We start from the raw sequence: 26,799 nt of genomic DNA, 5'->3' as shown, positions 1-26,799 counted from the left end.
AATCTTTCTCTCAATGCCATCAGATCGGCTGTTGATCAACTGCGTTATGGCTAACAGTTGTGACGAGACATCAGCTCGACCGTCGTCACTTGCTCTTTTCTTTATAAGCGGCGACTTACATGGAGTGTTAGGCAGTGGAGGAAACTCCTCTTCAGCTAAGTCAAACAGATCTTCCTCAGACGGGCAAGTGACAACGTAATCATGTCCACCGCTGGCTAAAGAGCACGTGATATCATCAGCCGATTTAACGCTAGTAACAAACGAAGAGGGGTTCGAATGACCACGTTTACGCCCCATTTTAACACAGAACTGTGAAAAACTTAAAGACAGAACTGTAATAAAGTATAAATAGAGCGCACAAATAACTAGAAAGCTTTTTTGCACTATCTTAACACAGTTGGTGCAAGAGCTCAAACAAACACGTCTGGTCAGGTAGCCATCTTGGCACGCCCCCCATTATTCATAAGCTTGTGAGCGAGCACTTACCTAATGCTTACGATGAGCTGACGTTACAATCTTCATCTTCTTCTTTTGGTTTAATGGCGGGTTACGAACCAACTTTAAAGGTGCATACCGCCACCTGCTGTGATGGAGTGTGAAAATAATGATCTGCCTCTTCTATATCCTGTTATATAACACACTATTCTTAATAAATCTCAAACTGCATTTGACTTCCTGATTTTGGATCTTCATTTAATAAGTTGACTATAGTAAAATCATTGCATGCTATTGCTTGTAAATCTTCCTTTAAAATACGACTCAAAATGATAGTGGCGAAGAAGTCATCTGCCATCTTGTGCTCATTAGTGGTAACGACATGCAATGCACAAATGACTAAAACGAGTTATTGTTTTTAAAGCCAGTTTCATTGAAAGCATGGTTTACCGACAATGCATTAATGATCTTATCATTTTAATAATATATTAATAAATCTATGTCCAAAGTTAAGAATATGAACGCAAAACACTAAATGACAAACAAAGTGGTGTTTTCCCGGACAGGGGTTTTCTTAAACCAAGATTAAGCCTAATTAGGAAAAAATAAACAAACATACCTGACTAAAAACATTACTTGTGTGCATTTTAAGGCAAAACAAAGAGCACTGATGTATTTTAAGATATGTCAATGCATTTTTTTTTTAAGTTTGTACAGCTCTTACATTTATTTTAGTCTAGGACTAGTCTAATCCCTGTCCGGGAAACTGCCCCAAATTGCTCCCAATACAATTTTGCTGTGTTCTCTACTGTACATTGATTGTACTGATTATAATCCAAAGGTCAGACGGGCCAAGTAATCCCCACGTCATCCATTATAAAGGGAGTTTTATTGTGCAGTGTAGCCAATTTTTATACAATTTAGTCCAAGTTTGAAAAACCTTTTGTTTCCATGTCACTCAGAAAGTTAGTGTGATGTCTTAAATTAGTAAGCAAGCAAAAACCATTCAAACGTTTTAGCCTATAAAATGAATTACCTATAAAAATGCAATTAAGCATTTTAATGTAGTTTATTAATCAACATTAATTATCATGATTATCGAGGGCATAATCAAAAATAAATATTTTTGTTTTATTCTTGTAGCCCCCTGTAGTGAGTAGCCTATCTGTCTCATATCTGCTTGGAGTTAAAAGGTGCTAAAGGCGAAAACAAGAAAGCACTTTTTTTTTAAATTCCAATCAAAGCTATAGACATGTGTTTTATTGCCATTCTTCTTTTTTTCCAGTCATCACATATGCATTTATTCATTTAGCATATACATTCATCCAAAGTGTCTTATAGATCAGAAAATACACAGAAAAAAAGCAAAAGTTTATTACATTTGCATAATTGTTCTAGTATCTGCTGCAGAGTAGTTCTAGTTACTATGACAAAGAAACAGTCTGAGCGTGACTAATCCATTGGAAGCCTCAGATTGATCTATGACACATACTTTCTGATATGGAAACTTTGTCTGAGGCAACGCGTGCCAAAAAGTAAAAAAAAGCTTAAAACGTTTGTAGTAGAGAGCCTCCTTCAGACAAAATAAGATTATTAATTAAACTCAAAAAGCATGTTTTAAAGCCTAACTGCTCTATACAATGACATTGATGTTCTCCCATTAGGCCATACATATAGAGTTCCATCTGTTGTTCATATGCTAAATTGGTTGTAGTGTGGTATTGCTATTCTGTATTATTAAGGATATGTGTATGACACTAGTGAAAAACAAATTTTATAAGGCATTTATAAACGAGTTGAACTAGCTTTAAGTGCAATCAGAGCATGATGGCAGGTAGTCCAAAGACTTCATACGTAGAACATCATAATGTGTGTGTGTGTTCAAAAATGATGCAGATGTACCATCTGCTTGAGCATACATTCCATTTACGTTCATAATCTTGCTATTAACCAATTGTTATTAACATAAACTTAATTAGATTACCTGTGGTTAAGTAGTGTTTAAAGAATTTTTTCTTGCAATATTAATCATCCTCTACTGTTTATAAGAATTGTGTGACACTACTGTGTCATCATTTAACACCTCTATTTTTAAGAATATAATTCTTTCCATAGGCAGGTACTAAAAGAACAAGACATTAGACACAAAGTAAATAGAAATTGGGACTATTGCCTAATTCACAAAGCTAACAAAATTATTTATAACAAAATTAAATGATACTATAATTATTATATATAGTCCAAGCTGTAAACTATTTATGATCATTATTCACTGTTAATTACTTTTAAAAATATATATTTAGGATAAAATACTTCAATTTACAATCCTATCTATCTGTCCGTTCTGTGTATTTAGGTCAGATTCGCCACACCACTAGATGGTGGTAAAACTCCATGTCCATGATTTCTAACGCGTTAACACGTGATTTACGTGTTAACACGCACTTACGCGTTAACACGTAGTGCGTGTAAACACGTGATTTACGCGTTAACACGTAGTGCGTGTTAACACGTATTTTTAACACGTTTTTTCCCCGTTGGCCTTCCATATAGCATAGATATGTATAAAGGCTTTATACATATCTATGTGCCCTAGTGGATGGACAGCTGACGTCATTTCCGCATCGTCATTCACTTTTCAAATCTGACGCGCCATGCACATGTCAGCGGTAAGAAAAAATAATAAACTGTCGATGATTTATCGGTCATGTCAGAATTCAAATGCACAAACTAGCTAGACAGTTTTAGGCGGCAGGAATAAGGTGTGGTGTGCACAGTGTGCAATAGTTTATTTGGAACTGTTCATGTTCTATTTTCTCTTGAAATCGGAACTTCCCCCACAACCTTACGGGCCTGACTGTTGCATTCTCATTCTGATGGTCAGATTTATCTAATTTTACTAAGATGTGTGTAAGAAGTGTTAATTTGATCTGGATTGTTTGGTAAATTGTCTGATCATGTGAATATAAAAAAAAACTGTGGTCAATTAACATGTACAAGTCTGTTGTAATGACAAAACGTTATAGTCCATTGATATAGGCTGAATTTAAGTCACACAAAAAAAGTGAAATGATCTTTTCAAGGTGGTTCTTGTGAATGCAGTTTGCCTGAATTGATGTTATAATATTAAGCATATTATTGAGAATTGTTTTATGTAAAGAGATATGATAAAGATCATATTTCAATTTGCACACAGATTTTATATTATATATTTTAAGTCATTATATTGCAAAGAATGTCTATCCACTGGTGAAAATATGAAATGAATATGCTGTCTATCCAGAGGTGAAAATATGAAATAAATATGCTGTCTATCCAGAGGTGAAAATATGAAATAAATATGCTGTCTATCCAGAGGTGAAAATATGAAATAAAATTGCTGTCTATCCAGAGGTGAAAATATGAAATAAAATTGCTGTCTATCCAGAGGTGAAAATATGAAATAAAATTGCTGTCTATCCAGAGGTGAAAATATGAAATAAAATTGCTGTTCATCCAGCGGTGAAAACGGAAATTAGCGGCGAAACGGAAGTGACGTAGGCCGTCCATCCCCTGGTGTCCAGCCACTGGCGTCCAGTCGGAGGTGAGCCTGCGGGGCTGCAGCTGGATGCTATTGGAAGAGTTTGGGTAGATTGGATAAGTGTTTTTTTTAATCTTGTCATTATGAGTATCTATTTTTGTATTTAGTATGTGAGTTTTAATCAAACCTAAAATAGCCAAACAGCGTGAAAGACCCGCATATTAGTTAAAGGAACAGTATGTAGGATTGTGGCCAAAACTGGTATGGCAATCACAAAACTTGTGGATAAAACTATACTGCAATCACACAACTGGGGCCTATTGCACAAAACTAGGATAAGGGATTAAGCCGGGATATCTTGGTGATCCTGGCTCAACTGATCCGTGATCCGGTTGCACTAAAGCTGGATAGGGGGCAGGAGGATATGTTATGGTATAAATTACATGGATATCTATTCTGTGGAGCTAGCCTGCTCCAGACCAGGCTAAATTCCAGGATCTATTTAATCTCATCCCTTATGTCAGTCAGCAGTCACCACAAACAGAAACCAATAGTTATTTCACTGCCCAATATACATTGTTATCACATATAACTAGACCTACTGTCATTTTTTAAATGTTTGTGATCATTAATTTAAATAATTTTGGGAAAATTATGCTTTTTAGATGATGTTGCTATCATTAGATAATTTACACTTTCCAATAGACTATAAGGCTATATATAAAATGATAGAACATTAGGGCCACAGAGGAAAAAAACAGACAGAGAATGAAGTCGTAATATTGTAACTTGTTGTTTTAGAGGAGGACAGTTGTTACAATAACAGTTGTGGGGCATTTCGTGGAATTGTACTTCAGTATGGTTTCAGAAACAAGGACATACTTAATCTTTTGGCACATCAGCATCAAATTGTTATAAGTATCAGGACTGTAAAAACAATATGCATCTTTCCACAGAAAGAACCAGCCTCAAATGTATGACTTTCTCCTTTCCTCGGTGTGGCCCTTATACTCTGTCATATAAAATACACATTCCATATAAATATAAAAGCACAAAGTGTAACATTATGTTTATTTATTGAATAAGGACAAAACAAAGCAGGTAAACCATCAGCTCCTTTTGAAACTGAAGTCACACAGTGACTCTACAAGATGGAAATCACAGAATCAAAGCATATTATACAACCAAAGGATAAATACACATTCAAAGGTCTGTATATAACACACACTGCATGTCTGCACACTGAAATAAATGCAGGACAAATCCATACACACACTAACTGAACAGACAAATTAATGGATGCAGTAGCCTCCCTGCAAGCTTGTATTACAAACAGTATACACACAGTATACAGCACAAACATCAAAAGAGGCCAATTAAAAAAATATATATATATTTGAAAGCACACATACTAACTAAAATAATTCAACACATATTGGTCCCTCAGCAGCCGACCACTGTTGTCATCAGGGAAGATTTCCGGATTGTCCCAGTCCGTGGCTGGCGGCACTCTGGGTGCCCTCTCCTTCCTCAGGCAGGCCACGTTGTGGAGGACACCACAAGCCACAGTATTGGCACATGCCCTCACAGGGCTGACCCTTAATTTGTGAAAGCAGTGAGAGTGTGCCTTCAGGAGGTCAAAGGTAATTTCAACACTGGCCCTGGCATGGGCATAGTTGTAGGCCTGCTGTGCTTCCTGGGGGTCTGTGAAAGGTGTCAGGAAAAAAGGCTGGCAGCCATACCCCGTCTCCCAGCAACACACCAGAGAATTCACCTGTCAACACAAAATCTCATCATTAATACCTCATAAACACAGTGATATTCTTGACACAGCCATTATGTAAAAAGTGGTTATTGATAGGGGTTGTGTGGCTCACCTTGTGGTAGGCGCTGATAGATTTCAGAGGTTCGAAAGATTCTGGAGTCATGGACTGAGCCAGGCCATTTTGCCAGTGTTCAATGGAAAGATCAAAAAGTTATGTTCACCTGAACATTAATGCTGTAAAAAGATTTCATATTTACAAAATCTGCCTCATGGGCACCTGAGGGGGCTTTTATCCTTATGTGTGTGCAGTCCAGTGCACCAATGACACTGGGTCCTGTAAAATAAATGAGATTTTGTGATGGCTCCAAATGATGACTCATCACCATTGTAGACTGAATAGTACTTTCACAAGTTTGACATGATACATTATGCCTTTTGGAATCCAGAGAGATGGTCTCCTCATCATCATCGCCGTTATGTGCTGATGAAATGGGGCCTTAAACCCTATCACATTTAATCGGATTCATATTGAAGCTAGTAGACAAGACATGCCAGGCCTATAGTATGCCTTTGATGGAGTACTCACTGGATCAGCATCGTCTGGTGCTCGTGCTGGTGGCTTTAATAGTAACACAGTGCTGCCAGACACTGCAAGGCAATAGGCAAACCAAAGTCAGACAGTTCAAATAGATTCAATATGAATGTGATTGTGTCCCATGTAGAGATGGAAGAACATACCTTGTATGAAGCGGGTGGCTTCTCTCTTTTCCCCCAGGGATCCCCTCCAACAAGCCTGCCTTTATTTAGCTCCAAAGCTGGCCTCTGCTGGGGTCAGGTCAGCTTTTGGTGACACACCACACGTGCCTTGTCTCTGGGTATTCTTTTTCACTGCTAAAACAGTGCATACAATGTGTAAGCAGGCACCTTCTGGGTACAATCTATGCTTGTGCATTATTAAGTATTAGTCAGGGCCCTTACCATTCTGCAGAATGTTCTTGTATTTGATTTTGACCTGCTGCCATGTCCGTTTTGGCCCGGTCATATTTAATCTACATCACACACACCACACACAAAAAGAGAGACTTTTTTATCACACAAGAACATTTAATGGAGTCAAACTGCAAAAAATGACTTACTTTGTATTTTTGTCTTGTTTTCAGTAAAAATATCAAAAAAATCTTAAATTAAGATGCATTTTCTTGATGAGCAACATGACCTAGGAAAATAAGGGGAAAAAAATCAGCCAATGGAATATGAACATTTGTTTTAAATTAAGTGTTTATGAAAAAGTATATTTCAAGAAAACTTTTAATACATCTTAATTTAAGAATTGTTTGATATTTTAACTGAAAGCAAGACAAACACACGGAGAAAGTCATTTTTTTGCAGTGCAATGAGCAAGTGACCTTGGGTCCTTTGAAAGGCGCTTTATAAATTAAATTGATTATTATTAATAGCTCATCTATTTATTCAATTAATTTTTATTTATAAAGCGCTTTTGTAACCCAGGCTCAAAAACATTTGTGGTCTGAGGTAGTGATGGGATGGATAATTGTATTGGATGATGGGTGAGCGGAGACATTTCTGGGTGGTGGGGTGGGGATGGAGTTTTCTGTCAGTGATGGTTTATTTGCAATGTAGGTAGGAACGGGGGAAGGAAAAACTGGAGAGGGGGTTTTTGTTGTGGACTTGTTCTGATTTGTGATGTTGATCTGCGCTGCACGGCTGGGCGGCCAGTTGTATGTGGGTGGGTCGCGCTGGCTCCGCCCTGGGCGGGGGCTGCTGGAGGGGGGAGGGGTGGAGGGCGTGGGAGCTGAGGCATGAGCCACATGTTGCTCAAATTTTTGATAAAGTTTGGATTTTTGAGAGGTTTATTCGAGAAATACACCTGGAAGATAAAACTGTAAGTTATTTTGTCATTATTTTGTTGAAAAATAAAATGTAACAGATCTTAGTAGAACTTACCTTTTGTTTTGTTATCCACGTGCTGTTTTCGTGTTGAGATCCTGTGATGTGGGCCGTCCGGTCATCATCCGGTGAAAATCTGAAGGAGATTAAAATATATTTTTGTTATATGAGGGAATCGGTGAGTTTTGTATGATTATTTTGAGCATATATGTGAAAATGTATGATTTAATACTATGTTCATGTGTTAAAGGATAAATGTTCTGTTTATATTGAATAAATGTGTGTATTATATGAAAGTAGATATGTATAAAAGTTTAAAGTGTATGTATAATGAGAGATGCATGTGATGTATACATTGATTAAGTGTGTATCCTGTGTGTTGTGCACAGGCCAGTTTTGTTGTCTGAGAAATCAGATTCTGGATCTCTTTACTGTGGACTGCATTAATCTGGAACTTCAAATGTGCATAGTGTGAGATGGCGAGCCACCATGAGACACCTACTTTTCTTCTGTTGATATCTGCGTTGCAATTTCTACAAATCGTTTCACTGGATTATTGAAGGTTTGATTATTGAAGCACTGGAACATTCATTCTAAGGAACTGAGGAAAGAGAAATTATTAATCTCATTTGAACTGATATACTTGAACTTGGTTGAACTATATATTCTAAGGAGATTTTTTGCATTTGAGTCTATATTGTTTATTATACGAATTGTTACTCTACTTTTAGAGTTGGTTTGCTTTCTTTTACATTCCTTTTATTTTAATTTGTTTATACTGTGATATTGTCATACTAAAGTTTTCTTTTCTTTGGTAACAATTATAACACAACATACATAAACATTTACATTCAAACTATATATATACGTGTGTGTGTGTGTGTGCCATTGCCTCCTACGAACCGTGTTGTCTTCTGATCTATCTGGCCTAATATATAGCTACATTTCAGTGAGTAGTCATCCCTAAGAAGCCTCATAGGGGCTACATATTCGTGGCGAGCCAGCCAGGAGGCAAAGGAAAACACACACACACTTACTAATGATCATTTAAAGTTCCCATTTTTTTAGTGAGGGAGTTAGCCATTTTGAAAACAGTTGTAGAAGAAGTGAAAAAACAAAAACAAATGGAGGTTGTAGAGAAAGAGGGCGTGAAAGTTCCAAATGCTGTTTTAATTAGCGGCATAACTGATACTGAAGTGGATGAAGAAATATTAGACTTCCTGGCGCAGTATGGGTCAATTATTAGATCCATCCCAGTGATTGATCCTAGCTTAGAGTCAAAGAAGTCTTTAATAGTTGAATTCAGCTCTGGACTAGCAGTTCAAAACCTCCAGGAAATGCTTCCCTATGTTCAGCAAGCAGAAGATAATCCTGACATCTCTTTTCATGTAACAGCTCTATCAGACACTTATATTCAGAAGCTGGGAAAAACCACAACCCAAAGTTATCTCAATGATCTGAAAGAATTAGCGAGTCGTAGTGGGGAAAGCTTTGAGGATGTTCTGAAGGGCATGCTAGATCATATTCAGGAGACAATTATCCAAAAGCCATGTCTTGAACCTACCCTTGTAGGACCTGACGAGTCATTACCTGTTCATTCAGCAGATCCGCCCCAGACTGAGTTCACCTTTAAGCAGTCTCAAGTGCCAATAAATGCTGCACAACATCATACTGTTCCACCAGCATCTGCAGCCGCAAGCCCAAGGTCCCCATCATTCACTGTAAGTGACTTAAACCCACCTGCAGTGCAAAAAGTTGTAGTGGAGCACCTTGTACGCACAAGTGACTTTGCAATGTCTGGGAATTCACCATTGCGGCTCCGTGCTTTCTCCGGGCGAGTTCCCCACCCACCCAATGAGGCTGATTATGAAACTTGGCGCACCAGTGCTGAACTTCTCTGTCAAGACCCAACAGTATCTGATTTCCACAGAGTTCGTAGAATCTGTGAGAGTCTTTTGTCCCCAGCAGCAGACATTGTGAAATCTCTTAGTCCCACAGCAACGCCTTCAGCTTACATTCAGCTACTTGACTCTGCTTTTGCTCCCATTGAGGATGGTGATGAATTATTCGCCAAATTTCTAAATACATTCCAGAACCCAGGTGAAAAGCCATCTGCGTACTTACAACGACTGCATGTGGCATTGCAGACTACCATGCGACGTGGTGGAGTACTTAGTTCAGAGGTCGACAAACATCTGCTTAAACAGTTTTGCAGGGGATGTTGGGAAAGCCCCTTGCTTCTAGAGTTGCAATTAGAGCAGAAAAAGAACTCACCTCCGTCCTTTGCTGAACTGATGACAATGTTACGTACTGAGGAGAGCAAACAAGCTTCAAAAAATGTACGGATGAAACAACACTTAGGTAATCCTAAGCCACGTGTTGTTGTAAATTCTCAAACAGCCATTAGTGATGATGTGACCCAGTTACATTCCGTTACTGCTCAGTTAGCAAGCCAAATAACACAGGTCCAAAAGCAGCTCGCAGTGCTAACTTCAAAACAGTCCAAAGAGAAGCAAAACCCAAAGATTAGTGCTGTCAAACCTGAGAGTAGTCAGGACACGTGTAGTTCTAAGAGAAAAGACAAAATTTCAGACAAATCACAGCCAGCTAGACCTAAGCCAGGTTACTGCTTTAGGTGTGGAGAGGAGGGGCATATTGCCAGCTCCTGCTCAAATGATCCTAATCCCATGTTAGTAGCAGAAAAAAGAGAACAACTCAAAAAGCGTCAAAGCGAATGGGATTTGCAGTATGGCAACCTTAAGCCGCAGTCAAACTAAAAGCAGTTCCTGCTGCGGGACAAACAGGAACTGAAACCAAATCAATGTGTCCCAAACCACAAAAAGTGTTGATAGCTCGAGCACAGAGTAATTTACGACAACCAATGTTACCCAGAGGATTAATTGGAGCCAGATGCACCACCCAAGTGAACATAGCAGGAGTAACGTGTGACTGTTTGCTCGATACTGGTTCACAAGTTACCACCATCACGCAGTCTTTCTACAATAAAAACCTAAGTGACCAACAAATTCATTCTTTAGGTAATTTACTTGAGGTTGAGAGTGCCAACGGTCAAAATGTCCCCTACCTTGGTTACGTCGAACTCACCATCACCTTTCCCAGAGAACTTGTTGGAGTCAACATGGATGTACCTACCTTAGCTCTTGTTATTCCTGATCTTCTATCTGCCTTTCAGCCATCTGTATTGATTGGCACAAATACCTTGGATGAGCTTTATAAGGACTTTTCACATCAAAAACCTCGTTACTTTTCACCCTCTTATGGGTACAAGCAAGTTCTTAAAATCCTAGAATTGCGTCAAAACCAGGCTGTGGAAGGAAATGTCGGGCTGTTGCGTTTACCTGAGAAGCAACCCCAAGTAATTCCAGCTGGTCAAAGCACAGTTCTTTGCGGAACAGCATCTGTTCAAAGAGTGTACCCTGACAAATGGGTAGTTGTTGAACACCCAACCTTTTCTTCCTTACCTGGTGGCTTGATTGTAAAGACATGCATAGCTACCCTTGGGGAGTTAAACCCTTGTTACTTACCTGTGGTGATTTCCAATCCCACCACTCATGACATCACCATTCCTTCCAGATGTATTGTGGCTGAACTAAAGGCCGTTCAGTCTGTGAATCCTAGTAAACAGTCAGCCAGTGAGGTTGATACAGAACCCACTCTGAAGTCTTCTCTTGAATTCAATTTTGGAGATTCGTCCATTCCGCCAGAATGGAAAGACAGGCTTACCAGTCGGTTAAGGGAAATGCCAGAAGTTTTTTCTCTACATTCTCAAGATTTCGGGTGCACTGACAAAGTTAAACATAAAATCAACCTTACAGACGAGACCCCTTTTAAACATCGGGCCAGGCCTATACATCCAGAGGATATGGAAGCAGTAAAGAAACATCTACAGGAGTTGCTCGATGCAGGAGTCATACGAGAATCTGTGTCCCCTTATTCCTCACCAATTGTCGTTGTGAAAAAGAAAAGTGGCGATGTCAGATTATGTATAGACTATCGGAAACTGAACCAACGAACCATAAAAGATGCTTATGCACTTCCGAAACTGGAGGATACCTTCATGGCTTTGACAGGATCCAAGTGGTTCTCGGTACTTGACCTGAAGTCTGGATTTTACCAAATTGAGGTCGAGGAGAAGGATAAGGCAAAGACCGCGTTTGTGTGTCCCTTGGGATTCTACGAATTTAACCGTATGCCACAAGGGGTCACTAATGCACCAAGCACTTTTCAGAGAATCATGGAGAAGTGCATGGCAGACATTAATCTCCGTGAAGTTCTTGTGTTTATTGATGATATAATTGTGTTCTCCAAAGACTTGGACGAGCATGAAGAAAGGCTATTCAGGGTCTTAAACAGGCTCAAGGAATATGGTTTAAAACTTGCTCCAGAGAAATGCATCTTTGCACAGTCCTCAGTCAGGTACCTTGGACATATAGTGTCCGACAAAGGTGTGCAGACCAATCCAGACAAAGTGGCAGCTGTCAAAACCTGGCCGGTTCCTAGGAATTTGAAAGAACTTCGGTCCTTTCTAGGATTTGTAGGTTATTACCGCCGTTTTGTCAAAGATTTCTCAAAAAAAGTCAAGCCCCTAAATGACTTAACTTCAGGATACCCCCCTGCTCGTCGGGACACAAAGCCAAATAAAAGTGGACAGTATTGGAACCCGAAGGATTCTTTCAGCAGTAGATGGACAACTACTTGCCAAAGAGCATTTGATCAAATAATTGAGGAACTCACTACTGCTCCCGTATTAGCATTCGCTAACCCAAAATTACCATATGTTCTGCACACAGATGCTAGCACATCAGGGCTAGGTGCCGCTTTATACCAAGAGCAGGACGGGCAAATGAGGGTAGTTGCTTATGCAAGTCGGGGACTCTCATCCAGCGAATCCAAGTATCCCGCCCATAAATTAGAATTCCTAGCGTTAAAATGGGCGGTCACAGAGAAATTCCATGATTTCCTTTATGGCAGCACCTTCACAGTAGTGACAGATAGTAACCCCCTAACCTATGTCCTTTCCACTGCCAAGCTTGATGCAGCAGGGTATAGGTGGTTAGCTGCGCTCTCTACTTATGACTTTAAGCTGCAGTACAGGTGCGGGAGGCAAAACATTGACGCTGATGGATTGTCTCGCCGACCTCATACAAACCTTTCTGTAGATGATGCCTCTCACAATGAACAGAACCAAATACTTACCTTTGTTGAACGGCTCACTGAAGAGGCAGGAGAGAGAAAAATTAGCAGTGAAGTAGTGAGAGCCATATGTGACAGTCGTCTTACCCAACAGTCAGAGTATGTGCACAACTTACCTGTTACCTTCATTAGTTCTCTGACAATGCAGACGGCTGCAGTGCCTGATGATTACTCACAAGAAGACCATTGTGGGGGATTACCAAGTATTCCCCATCTATCTTCTTTAGAGATCCAAAGAGCTCAACTGGCCGATCCCTGTATCAGAGAAGTTATCACCCAAATTCAGACTGGAGAATCTCCTTCAAGAACTGTCCGTGACGCTCTTCCTAGGTTACCTTACCTTCTCAGAGAAAAGGAACGGTTGGAGTTCCATGATGGAGTTCTCTATCGAAGGAGAAGTGTATCTGATAAGACAACATATCAGTTGGTTCTGCCGGAAGAATTTCATTCCGACGTCCTTAAATATCTACATGATGACCTTGGTCATATGGGAATTGACCGTACTTTAGAGTTGGTGCGGAACCGTTTCTATTGGCCCAAAATGGCTTCGGACATAGAGTATAAGATCAGAACATGTGGTCGATGTATACGGCGAAAGGTCCTACCTGAAAAGGCTGCACCACTAGTGAACATTACAACCAACCGGCCTTTACAGTTAGTATGCATGGATTTTCTTACACTTGAGCCTGATCGCAGCAACACTAAGGATGTGTTGGTAATAACAGATCACTTTACTAAATATGCCCTGGCTATTCCTACTCCAAACCAAAAAGCCAAGACTGTTGCGAAGTGTCTGTGGGAGCAGTTCATATGTTACTATGGCTATCCAGAACGCCTTCACAGCGATCAAGGCCCTGATTTTGAGTCGCAGCTAATTAAGGAATTGTGTGACATTGCTGGAGTGCAGAAAGTCAGGACAACCCCATACCATCCGAGGGGAAACCCAGTTGAAAGATTCAACAGGACCTTGCTAAACATGCTTGGAACTTTGGAAGCCAAGAAGAAAAGTTGCTGGAAAGAGTTTGTAAAGCCACTCGTACACGCTTACAACTGTACCAGAAATGAAACCACCGGGTTTAGCCCTTATGAGCTAATGTTTGGGCGACAACCTAGGCTTCCAGTAGATCTAGCATTTGGATTACCCATAAAAGACAAGATGGATGTGACACACTCTCAGTATGTAAAGAACCTAAAGTCAAACCTCAAGGAAAGTTTTCGGATCGCAGTCGAAAATTCCAAAAAGATGGCTGGAAAAAATAAAGCTCGCTATGATAGACATGTTGTTGCATCAGTATTGGAAAAAGGTGACAGAGTTCTCGTGAGAAACATCAGATTGAGAGGAAAGAATAAACTTGCCGACAAATGGGAAGAAATGGTCTACGTTGTGATTGATCAACATGGTGATTTACCTGTGTACAAAGTGTGTCCTGAGTTTCAAACCGGGCCCATTCGGACTTTACATCGTGACTTACTACTTCCTTGCGGAACCCTCTCTTCTGATGTAAAAGAGCTTGAGTTACCAAGTCCAGTTCCAAAGCGTAAAACTCGTAGTAGAGCAGTCTGTGAAGATTCTGGAAATATTCCTGACTCAGATGAGGAGGTTTACTATTTAGGACCTCAATTAGATGTTGTACATGAGTCTTACACACTTCACACTTCTGAAGTTACACAACCTGAGAGGAATACTGTTAAATTCTTGAAGGCGAGCTCAGAGAATGAAACCCCAAATGGTGAGGTTCAGCTTGAAGAAAACTTACCTGGAGATCCTGAAGAAAACTTACCTGGAGATCCTGAAGGAAGCTTACCTCTGAGTCTTGAAGTCGAACCTGAAAGAGAGAACACAGTACAGCTAACTCATTCAGCTACCTCGGTGGCAAGTGAATCAAGTGTTCATAGAGAATTACCCATGGATAGATCTGGTTCAGCTGGAGAGGAATCAAACAATGTTAAAGTTGCTGAAACTTGTACAGGAGTCCAAGAGCCTGAGGAGATCATAGATGGAAATGAGCTAAGAAGATCTACCAGAATTAGAGAGAAACCCAAGGTCTTGACTTACCCCAAATTAGGAAACCCTCTGATTACAATAGTTCAGTCCCTTCTTCAAGGTCTGAATGATGCTTTTTCAGAGTCCTTGCAAGAACATTCCCAATTGAGTTGTCCTGTGTCTCAAGAGTATGTACTCACTAAGGATGTGCAAAGGGACTTGCAAGATTTTAAGGGGGGAGGGTGTAACCCAGGCTCAAAAACATTTGTGGTCTGAGGTAGTGATGGGATGGATAATTGTATTGGATGATGGGTGAGCGGAGACATTTCTGGGTGGTGGGGTGGGGATGGAGTTTTCTGTCAGTGATGGTTTATTTGCAATGTAGGTAGGAACGGGGGAAGGAAAAACTGGAGAGGGGGTTTTTGTTGTGGACTTGTTCTGATTTGTGATGTTGATCTGCGCTGCACGGCTGGGCGGCCAGTTGTATGTGGGTGGGTCGCGCTGGCTCCGCCCTGGGCGGGGGCTGCTGGAGGGGGGAGGGGTGGAGGGCGTGGGAGCTGAGGCATGAGCCACATGTTGCTCAAATTTTTGATAAAGTTTGGATTTTTGAGAGGTTTATTCGAGAAATACACCTGGAAGATAAAACTGTAAGTTATTTTGTCATTATTTTGTTGAAAAATAAAATGTAACAGATCTTAGTAGAACTTACCTTTTGTTTTGTTATCCACGTGCTGTTTTCGTGTTGAGATCCTGTGATGTGGGCCGTCCGGTCATCATCCGGTGAAAATCTGAAGTAGATTAAAATATATTTTTGTTATATGAGGGAATCGGTGAGTTTTGTATGATTATTTTGAGCATATATGTGAAAATGTATGATTTAATACTATGTTCATGTGTTAAAGGATAAATGTTCTGTTTATATTGAATAAATGTGTGTATTATATGAAAGTAGATATGTATAAAAGTTTAAAGTGTATGTATAATGAGAGATGCATGTGATGTGTACATTGATTAAGTGTGTATCCTGTGTGTTGTGCACAGGCCAGTTTTGTTATCTGAGAAATCAGATTCTGGATCTCTTTACTGTGGACTGCATTAATCTGGAACTTCGAATGTGCATCGTGTGAGATGGCGAGCCACCATGAGACACCTACTTTTCTTCTGTTGATATCTGCGTTGCAATTTCTACAAATTGTTTCACTGGATTATTGAAGGTTTGATTATTGAAGCACTGGAACATTCATTCTAAGGAACTGAGGAAAGAGAAATTATTAATCTCATTTGAACTGATATACTTGAACTTGGTTGAACTATATATTCTAAGGAGATTTTTTGCATTTGAGTCTATATTGTTTATTATACGAATTGTTACTCTACTTTTAGAGTTGGTTTACTTTCTTTTACATTCCTTTTATTTTAATTTTGTTTATATTGTGATATTGTCATACTAAAGTTTTCTTTTCTTTGGTAACAATTATAACACAACATACATAAATATTTACATTCAAACTATATATATGTGTGTGTGTGCCATTGCCTCCTATGAAACGTGTTGTCTTCTGATCTATCTGGCCTAATACATAGCTACATTTCAGTGAGTAGTCATCCCTAAGAAGCCTCATAGGGGCTACACTTTTCACAATTGTTTCATTGTTTCAAAGCAGCTTTACATTAATAAAAGCAGAAAAAAGTCAACGGTGGACAACATAAGAAGCAGAGTACATAATGAGCGTAGTAATAATGTAAGGCTTTCATAATAATTTATTGAAGCCTTATCCAGTGTGATGGAGTTACTTTACACAATTTCACTAATATTTGCAGTCCATTTCAATAAAAGAATTAACTGTTTTATAATCAGAGTACAATTGCGTTTTTGGAGATGTGAAGTAAATATTTTAATTGTAATTGTTATGTTTCAGCGGGCTGTGAGTGTGTAATGTGCACTACTGACGCATTCAGGCGGTCTGCAATACTTTGCCACGCTTTTTCTCTTTGCTTTATCACTGTGGCGGTGTTGCCTTTCTTCTTAATTATGTCTTTTACCTCCTCATATGGATTTGTGCCTCTGACAGGGAAAAGAACGCCGCTAGTTGCCATGGTGAATCGGTGAATCTGTGATCGGTGGCGGGGTCTAGTTGAGTGAGCCGTGAGCGCACACCTATCCAGGATTGGTTTCATCTGGCTTGATGAATCCGTGTCTGATCATCCTGGCTTGGTCTTTGTGCAAACAATTAAGATTGGACACACCTATTTTGGCTTCATTGAGCTCATTTATCCTGGATATCTTAATTCTACTTTTGTGCAACAGGCCCCTGGTGGCCAATACACAAAATCACAACATAAACATCAGTTGAGGGCTGCAACTCCACTTTTTAAATGACAATATCCTGGCCAGACCACTGTTGTCAGTTATATAAGTATTTGATATGAAAATGATTTCTTAATGTCTAGTGACATATCAGGGCCATTTCATAAGTAATTTATATACATTTCTTACATACTGTTCCTTTAACTATTTTATTGCAAGTATAAAACAAAAATACTGATACAGTATTAAACAATCTTGGATGATATAGATACAGTAAAGCAGAGAACAAAGGCAATCATTTGAAAACAAATAAAAAGCAAAAAACTTAAAAATAAATAAAAATAAAATGAAATACAGAGGTATGTAACATTCATCAAATAATTATACAAATTCACAAATTTGACACTTTTTTTGATTATTCATTTTTGTGTTATAATTAGATAATTAAGGTCACAAAGAAAATTGTTTAATTTGGGAACTGTTGAGGAAACATATTAGTTAACTGACCAATCAGAACTGATATGCAATAACGCAATTTCATATATCTTGTCAATAATGTTGTTAGAATTTAAAGGATGTTCCCCCACACCCCATGTTTGATATCTTTTCATATAACCCTATAGGTTCTTCATTGTTATCCTCATATGACTGATGAAGCAATAATAACTTTCATTTGTCTTAGCTTGCATTTGCTAAGTTGAGACGGAGTCGCACCATAGGCTACAACTGTCGATGATTATTTATATCCAGATATGTTTGCTCAATAGCTGCTCACGCGACATCACCTTACCTAAACGTCAGGTGACTGGTATTTCCTTTCTGTAAGTCTGTCTAATAAACTCTGGTCTATGTTTGAACAGCATTTGTTCTATATAGTACCAAATAAGGGTTCTTCAGCTCGTAACAATAGCAGAACGCTTTTTGGTACTCTATAGAACCCTTTTTAGATGGTTCTATATAGAACCTTGCCTTGAAAAGTGCTACATAGAACCTAAGTGGTGCTATAAAGAACCCATTCTTTTATCAGCAGTCAGGAGGATTATTTTTGTTTATATTTTTGTTTTGTTTTTTATTTATAGCACTTTATAAGGTTTAACAGTTTAAAAATAGAACTTCAAGACATCAGAAAAATACTTTTACTTTATTTTCATTACATGAGATATCATACAATAATAAATATGTTTATTAAAATCACAATCAAAATAAATATATGAATTATTATGCAAATATGACAAATCACTACTCAAATAAGAATGTTAAATGACAGCTTCAAAATTAAATAAATGAACAATAAAATTTGGCAAAGACAATCATTCTAAATAGACAACAATAACATGAAATCAACAAAATCATGACATATGCGACATGCAAATCAAAACATGCAAATGATAAATACTGAATATTAACATATTATGACATTACATTCAGATGTAAACACTTTAGCACAAACAGATAAATGGCATAGAATACAGATTAATGGGATGTTAATAATACATTACTAACTGTAAATATAAAAGTCAATAGGATTGTGTCAATGTTTGTAGAATCTTGCCAAAAAAAGTCAGGTCTTATTTTGTTTGCTGGATCATTGTACAGTACATACTCCATCCAATGTTCTTTGTTTTGTTGCAATGAAGTTGAACATAGTCAGATAAGAGTAAGATAAGAGATGGTCTGCTATCGTCATGTTGATCTTGAGATGCAGGCTGTGATTACCACAGATTTCCATCACCTTGCAGTGGTCATCATCATACAAGGTTGAGCATCAGGCTGAACAAGATTTGGATCTATTGGACATGGGAGAAAGGATAAGACATGGAGACAAAACAAGTTAATATTATCCTGGAGTTTGCTTAAAACATGATTTGACAGAAGTTTTAATATGATTCTGCTCAAGCTACCTGTTTTGTCAGTATAATAAGTATAATTCTGCTATTACATGTAAATGTGCCACAAGATCACACACACAATCTCCAAAATGTTTAAACGGTAAATAACTATTTTTTAATGTCAGCATTGAAAGAAACATGCATGCATTACGTTTAAAAACAGGATGTGTCTCTCATATAAAGTAGTCATACGCACCGCCTTCACTCCCAGCAAGATTACCTCACATACGAAAACTCTGATCAATAAAAAAACCTAAACACATGTTGTACCACATTCTTTTGATATTAAGTTTAATAAACTTATTTTACAATATACATGTATTAGCTTTTTAACACTTTAACAAATCATTATCCTAAGTCTTAAAGCAGAGTCCTCTAAATATATCATTTAAAAAAGTATGAAGCTTACCTGTTATAAAGGGAATGAAGCTTACAGTATAAAGTTTATCTGCTATAAAATAAATAAATTACAATAAGATCAAACAAAACTTCAATTTTCATAATGTTTTTAACAGTAAATGATGATTACTTTCTTACGTGTTTGTGTTGTTAGTCTGCAGGCGGTTCAGCAGGACTGATGATTCAGAGCTTTTACAGGTGAAAATAATCAGGAGGCAGCTTGAAAATAACTGACTAAATTTAAAAAAAAAAAGGAGGGAAATAAAGAACCTTTTGCCAAAACAAATAACCATTTCGGGGAAAAGGGGTTCTTCAGTAAGTTATGGTTCTATATAGAACCTTTACCATCTTTCAGAACCTTTGAAGAACCATTTTTCTTAAGAGTGCTGTGTCATTTTTTGTATGATGACTGGTTCATTTTGTCACAATTAGTAGTAACTGTAGGCTTTATGTATTATATTACATACTTTATATTAATGTAGTAGCCTACACTTTAAGAAAAAGGGTACCCGTTAAAAAGGTCTTAACAGATAGAGGTAATAATATGAACCTTTAAGGTACTAATAACCACTCTTTCGGTGCAAATGTGTACTTTTCGAAAAAGTAGGCTACTGCCCCAGCACTCTTTCAACATTTGTACCTTGTACCTTTTATTCTGAGAATAACTTTTTTAAATAAGTGATGCACATTAAAGTGAAACAGAGATCACCCATATTCTGTTCAAGTAATATAAAGAGCAGTCTCAGGCTCAGACGTCAAGCCCACCTTCTGTAGGAAGATCTGTCTACGTGAGACTATGTAAAGAGTAACTTACTAACAGTGTTAGGCTAGTTATTTAAAAAATATAATATATTAATCATTACTAGTTACTTCTTTCAAAAGTAATATTATTACTTTACTTAGTACTCCCAGTCAACAGTAATTGTTTGGCTACACTAGTTACATGACTTTTCATTAAACCCCAAAACAAAAATGGTGATTTTTTCTAGTCATTTTTTATTGTAACTGTAATATTATTTAAAAAGAGTGTCATACTAGTTACCAGGAAAGTAATATTATTACAGGAGTAATTAGTTACTGCCCAACACTGCTTACAAAGCATGTGATTTTGGCACAATTAGTCAAATTAGTTTAGTACATCATATTTCTTTTTTCTCTCTCTTCACTCACAGTAGCAGCAGTGGCGGCTGGTGACTTCTTTTTTTATGGGTGCTCGATGCAAAGTTCGTCACAACAACATGTATGTAGCCTGTCATGTGTGTGGTTCCTTATTTCAAAATATGTGTTCTGCATGTTGAGTGTGTGTATGTGCATCACGTGTGCTGCCAAAATAAGTGCCTGCTGCAGATGCATCTAAAGGGTTTATGATAAAAGAGATGATCGCGTTTGCCAGATACTCTCATAATCTCATGCGTAATCAATGTTTTGTTTTGAGTGTCTTGCTGTATTTTGTAAACGTGAGTGTCTCTTTTATTATAAACGTTTTTGACGCGTGTGCAGCAGGCACTTATTTTGACAAAACAGGTGACGCACATGGTTTACATCAGTGGTTCTCAAACTTTTTCCGCGTGCGGCCCCCCTTGTGTCACGGCTAGTCCGTGTCATGTTTTGTGTATTGCACTGATCCATCTCACCTGGACACTCATTGACTCATTACGCCAATACACTACACCTGTCTTATGTTTAATTGTCTTTGTATTTATATGCCTTGTTTCTGTCACACCGGTTGCCGGATTATTGTCATTACAACCCTGTCTGTTCCCTGTGTTGGATGTTCCTGTTTTACTTACCTGCATGTTGTTTTACTCCTCGTGTTTTGTTTCTTATTTATTAATAAGTTCAATGTTATCTTTTTATTGTGAACTCTGCGTATGCGTCCTACTTCCCTACCCTGTCGTGACACCTTGTGTACGGTGCATTCCTTTCGCAGCCCCCCCCCCCCAAAGAAAATGTATGACAAAAAACTGCTCTAAAATTTAACATTTTAATTGAACAAAACATATTAAGTTAAACAAAGTAGTGCTGTTGGTTAGTTTTGTTAGGTTTAATTACAAAGAATTCATGATAAATGAATGTATTTTATAAAATGTCATAAAACTGGGGCCCCCCTGGCACCATCTCACGGCCCCCCTGGGGGCCCCGGACCCCAGTTTGAGAACCACTGGTTTACATGACGCAACAAACACATATTTTGAAAACACAAGCAACACACATGACACTCCGAACACTTATTTTGAATTTGTGTCCCTCGGATGAGCAGTCAAGAGCCGCCACTGGTTAGGTTGTTTTATCCGATTATTGGGTCACAAAAAATAAAAAAATTCTGGGTCCATTTAACCTAATGGCTGGTTTGTTCCCTTAATTAGCATTTTTATGGATGTATTATGCCTATATGTCTTAATTTAGAGAACATACAACACAACAATTTTACATGCTTTATTTGAACTAACCCCCAGAAAAACTTTTATTACAAATTTGGAGTAAGAAACATTGAGAGGTTAAACATTAATCTTGCACTATAATGGCATGACATTTTATTTTCACCCAATGGACAAAAAAAATCTTAAAAATTATTTTTTAGAAAGATTTTTAAGTGAATCCAGTTTGAATCAAAATTAAGTAAAAACAATATTTAGATCAGAATGCATTGATGTGTGTGGAAAACACATTTATTGTTAAACAGAAACTAAATTCACACTTAAGATAAAAATTAAAGAGATAATTGTGTGGTAAATATAGGATATTATTATATACTATAACGTCAAAGTTCTGTAATGTTTAAGATTTAACTGTTTTTTAATCGGTACGTTATAACTTGGTCACATTGGAGATGGATTTCTAAATATTAACTGTTGGGTAAATGGTTGCAAAGATTTCTGCTTCTCAGATGCATCCAAGACATCCAAATTCTTTTCTCTCCTCCTTTAAAGACATTACAGTTGCACTTCCAGTCATAAACTGACTCGGAGGATGACATTCTGAGCCACATTTTTTTATAAGTTCATTTATCTGCAATGAGAAGGTACAACCCTTAAGTACAAAAATACTTCTGTGGATGTAGGAGGTTAAATAATATATGGCATACCTTCTTTTTGTCTTTTTCTCTGTATCCACAGGTCATATCATTATTATCACATACCACACAGGAAATCATAAACTGTAAAAAAAGACTTAACTGTGTGAAACTGTCAGCAGAGGACTTTTGTTTTGTTTTCAAGTTTATTCTGCAATGGCTCCTATTTGCTGGCATTTAAACAAGCACAACCCTTTCATGGAAGCCAATACTTACTTTAGTTTTCTTTGGAAAGGTACATTCCTTTCGATGAACTCCCGCACCCTTCTTAACGTCACATGATGTTGGTTTTAACAGGACATGAAACAACCCTGAATTACCCTGTCATACATGGAGATTAAGTAATGTAATTTTGCCAAGTTTTAAGTTGAAATCTAACCAATCAAATATATAATGTAAGAGACTGTACTCTTATGTTAAAATCAAAGACAGGTCTATGTAAAGAAACACAAAATCACACAAATAAACTGACAAAGTTGATATAAGTTCACTGAAATATAAACATAACTCACAGAACATTTGATTGAATGAAAATCAATGTGTTTTTTTCCATATTTCTCGTTGGCAATGATTATTGCCTGGTCAACGATTTTCTTTACATTATCATCAAGTTGTTCGTATGCGTCACCTCCATCTATTGACCCCAGCAGTAATACTGCACCAACCAACCACAGTAAACCTCTCATCCTGCAGAGATAAACTGATCCGATCTGATGAACCGGCTGCTCGCCGATCTTATAGAGAACTGGTAAATCATTAACTCATTGGTCTTACAAATATTTACATTAGCATTTTAAATATTTTAACAATTTACCCAAAACTATTACAGATTAAAGGTAAATCACATTTCTAATTGCAAAAAGTGTGAGTCAGACCATTTTAAGTAATCAACAAGAACAAGAATAATCTTTACTACTTGTTTTTCGGCACAACAAATGACGTTTTCAAACATAACCCCTGGTACAAAAATCAATGTTCAACTTCAAATCAAACACTGACATGCAGAAAAGTTACCCTTAGGGTAGTGGCTGGATTAATGTAATATCATCCAACAGCCATACATTACACTTACACTGAGATCTTTTATCAATCTTTGATTCATTAAAATATCGGTTTACTCAAAATAAACAAAACAAATTCAAGTGACTAGCTGTATTTCCCGTATTACCTGAATGGGAGTTCATAAACAGATAGCACAGGACTCAAATGTCATCGTTGAATTTATTGTTCTGGCATTTGAAACCAAAAGCATCATAACAGGCTAATGAGAATACTTTAGGAATAAAAGACAAAGCAACTGAATTTTAACTTTATCTGATGGGTTGGAGGGGTTCCAGAGGAGTTTAACCAATAACAAAAAAAAAAAGGTGGAATCCAGTCATTCACATTAGGGTACAGCAACAATAAAAAAAATACTCATAAGCGTTTCCTTGCCTCTGTCCCATGAAGGGATAACATTAATAACATTAATATCAACATTGATAAAAAATAATTACAAGTTATAAAGAGAAGCCAATGCCACTGGGAATAGCGGTCGGCAACTGTGTCTGTGTGAGAGAGGAAATGATGAAGAAAGAGGTTATGATTGACAGTCTATGCATGCAGAGAGGTCACTGTTTTCAAATCTCTCCTGATCGTAAACTTCAGCAATGACCTTCCGACCCCTGAACCAGCGGTTGTTAAGGGCATGAATGGCCTTGTTCATCTCTGACGCCGCTGAAAACTCAACAAAGATCTTGACAATGACATCAGCATCCTCCTCCTCACCTTGCTTCTCCTTCCAGATCATCATCGATGTCCTCAGGGCCAACCATGTTTCTGAGCACCATAACCATAGACTGTGGAAAGACCGAACAAGAGGACTGTTTATGATCACCTTATTCCACTACACCACTGTCAAAGCAACTTTATTCAAGTTTTATATACACACACAGAAACACTTGCAATTGTGCATACATAACCTTTTTTTCCAGTTTCTGCATGACCATATGTCTGGCACTGCTTCCTGAGATGCTCATGTGTTCCTGTTCACTAAGCATCTCCTGACCCGTGCCATCTTGAGCAGATTCCTCTTGCTTCTCTTTTATGACCTCTTGGGCCGCAGCCACAGCTGCTGACAGCGATGGAGGAGAGGCTAACACCAGGGGCTTTATTTGTAAAAGTGCGATGTAGGAACTATTCAATTTTTTCAATTCAATTCAATTTTATTTATATAGCGCTTTTCACAACTGTTAATTGTTGCAAAGCAGCTTTACATGAATAGATGTAGAGGAAAACACAGAAAATCAATAGATAATATAAGAAGTAGAATATAGCAGTTAAGGTTAAACCATACAAGCATGCGTATTAATAATGTCACGTATACAGTAAAGTGCTAAGTTAAGCCAAAGTTGGCTGACTCTCCCTGGGACGAAAAAAACCCCTAGGAGAAAACCCGGTGGGAAAAACTCCTAGAAGGACAAAAACCCTTGGGAGAAATTAATATATATATATATATATATATATATATATATATATATATATATATATATATATATATATATATATATATATACGGTAGGGATAGGAAGCCGCCAAGCGGATTAAACTGTTTCAGCCGGTGGTCGTTGGTCGCGCATCGGCTGGGCATCACGTTGAAGGACAGCCAGTAGATCAGTGGTGCGATGACCTTCACAGCAACAGGAACTGGGTCTGTTTGTCTCATTGTCCTCGGGGTCAAGGACGAGACAGGCAGACAAAAACAGAGTTCTATTAGCGTAGGGGCCGTTCGCATGTAATGCAAGTGTCATACATTATAGTGGTTTAAGTCAGCTCGGTTCCAGACAGGCTAACTATTGCGGCAATAGTATATTACCCATATGAGGTATGTGAGTGCTTTGTTCTAGACAAAATAACTACTGCGGGAAAAGTACATTTACTGGACATTTTATGTGAATGCTTTGTTAAAGAAGAATGTCTTAAGTTTAGATTTAAACATTTCATCTATGCAGGGCGGGTCCGCCAGGGCAGGAGGCCAGGGCGGGGCCGGGCTGGAACAGGAATATACGGGGGCACTGTAGGAAACAGGAACCTGAAAAGAGAGAGAAATAGAAGGCAAGACATACAGAAGGCCTCACAGCCAGGTTAAAGAGTTCAGTATTGTCCAACTCGGGCAAGGGAGAGAGTTCAGAATCATCCATCTTGGGTCAGGCAGGGGGTTCAAAGAGTTTGAGATCCATCTTAGGTGAGGCAAGAAGTTTAGAGAGTTGAGATCGGCCATCTTGGGTGAAGCAGAGAGTTAGAGTTTCACGATTCAGCCATCTTGTGAACAAATTCAGACAATTTGGCCATCTTGTGGACAGACTCAGTCGATTCGGCCATCTCGTGGACAGACTCAGTCGATTCGACCATCTTGTGAATTGGATCGGGCATGGCGGCGGCCAGGATGCGACCCTCCAGTATCACCAGGAGAGGGGCAGATGGTGAAGCTCTGGTGGATTCCCAGAGCTCCTCTTGACCAAGATGATTCACCAGCTCACTGAATGGGCGGCGGATCAAGAAGGGACATTGAGATCCACGATGAAGTAGGAGTTGAGGAGGATCTCCGGTAAGAAAGACCTCCTCTCCTCATAATGATGTGGTAATGAGGTCAAGTGATAACAATCAGCACAGGAACACAGACATACACAGAACAGAGTTAGACAATGACAGTCCCTTTTAACCCAATGTTGGGTTGAAATAATGTGTTCATAAGTGTATTATGTCTAAGATTTCGTCTTAATTTAGAGAACAAAAATGAAGTTTTGACAACCCAACAATTTTACTTGCTTTTTATTTGAACTAACCCACAAACGTTTTTTTTACAATTTACAATTTTGGAGTAAGAAACATTAAGAGGTTAAACATTAATCGTGTACTATGGCATTACATAAAGACATTTCATTTTCACCCAGACAATGGAAAATCTTAAAATAACAGGCGTATAAGGATTTTAAAGTGAATGCAGTTTGAGTCAAAACAATATTCAGATCAGAATGCATTATGTGATGTGTGTGGAAAACATATTTATTGTTAAACAGAAACTAAATTCACACTTAAGATAAAAATTAAAGAGATAATTGTGTGGTAAATATAAGATATTAGTATATACAGTAACACTTTACAATATCATTAGTTAACAGTCATTGTATTAACTAACATGAACAAACCATGAGCAATACATTTTTTACAGTATTTATTAATCTTTGTTAATGTTAGTTAAAAGACATTAAGCTTTTAATTGTTTGTTCATGTTAGTTTACAGTGCATTAACTAACGTTAACAAG

At 38.0% G+C, this 26,799-nt stretch overlaps 1 protein-coding gene, 3 long non-coding RNA genes and 1 pseudogene across 4 annotated transcripts in view; 1 reads left to right on the top strand and 4 right to left on the bottom strand.

The window, feature by feature from the left end:
- Nucleotides 1-5,848: 5,848 nt before the first annotated feature.
- On the bottom strand, nucleotides 5,849-6,477 carry LOC129427038 (uncharacterized). The gene is made up of 3 exons (XR_012371102.1): nucleotides 6,459-6,477; nucleotides 6,146-6,368; nucleotides 5,849-6,054 (listed from the first exon to the last, which is right to left on the bottom strand). It is a non-coding gene; the product is annotated as an uncharacterized lncRNA (long non-coding RNA).
- Nucleotides 6,478-6,487: 10 nt separating this feature from the next.
- LOC141366098 (uncharacterized) lies at nucleotides 6,488-17,265 on the bottom strand. The gene is made up of 3 exons (XR_012371101.1): nucleotides 16,778-17,265; nucleotides 6,699-6,769; nucleotides 6,488-6,611 (listed from the first exon to the last, which is right to left on the bottom strand). It is a non-coding gene; the product is annotated as an uncharacterized lncRNA (long non-coding RNA).
- Nucleotides 7,708-10,828, top strand: LOC129437325 (zinc finger CCHC domain-containing protein 18-like). The gene is made up of 2 exons (XM_073874477.1): nucleotides 7,708-7,806; nucleotides 8,018-10,828. The coding sequence occupies exon 2, from the start codon at nucleotides 8,753-8,755 to the stop codon at nucleotides 10,403-10,405; it is 1,653 nt and encodes a 550-aa protein (XP_073730578.1). The 5' UTR covers nucleotides 7,708-7,806; nucleotides 8,018-8,752; the 3' UTR covers nucleotides 10,406-10,828.
- Nucleotides 17,266-21,985: 4,720 nt separating the features above from the next.
- The window catches only part of LOC129442059 (uncharacterized), a 49,964-nt gene continuing 45,150 nt past the window's right edge, over nucleotides 21,986-26,799 (bottom strand). Inside the window, exons 2-3 of the long non-coding RNA XR_012372634.1 lie at nucleotides 22,508-22,579; nucleotides 21,986-22,431 (exon numbers count right to left, since the gene is read on the bottom strand). This is a non-coding gene — a long non-coding RNA (uncharacterized lncRNA). The remainder of the gene's footprint in view (nucleotides 22,432-22,507; nucleotides 22,580-26,799) is intronic.
- On the bottom strand, nucleotides 24,075-25,674 carry LOC141366164 (poly(U)-binding-splicing factor PUF60 pseudogene; annotated as a pseudogene).

The sequence above is a fragment of the Misgurnus anguillicaudatus genome, chromosome 2, assembly GCF_027580225.2.
Source record: "Misgurnus anguillicaudatus chromosome 2, ASM2758022v2, whole genome shotgun sequence".
Classification (NCBI taxonomy): Eukaryota; Metazoa; Chordata; class Actinopteri; order Cypriniformes; family Cobitidae; genus Misgurnus; species Misgurnus anguillicaudatus.
The sequence above is the reverse complement of the archived record's forward strand: the minus strand, read 5'-3'. Positions and strand labels throughout refer to the sequence as shown.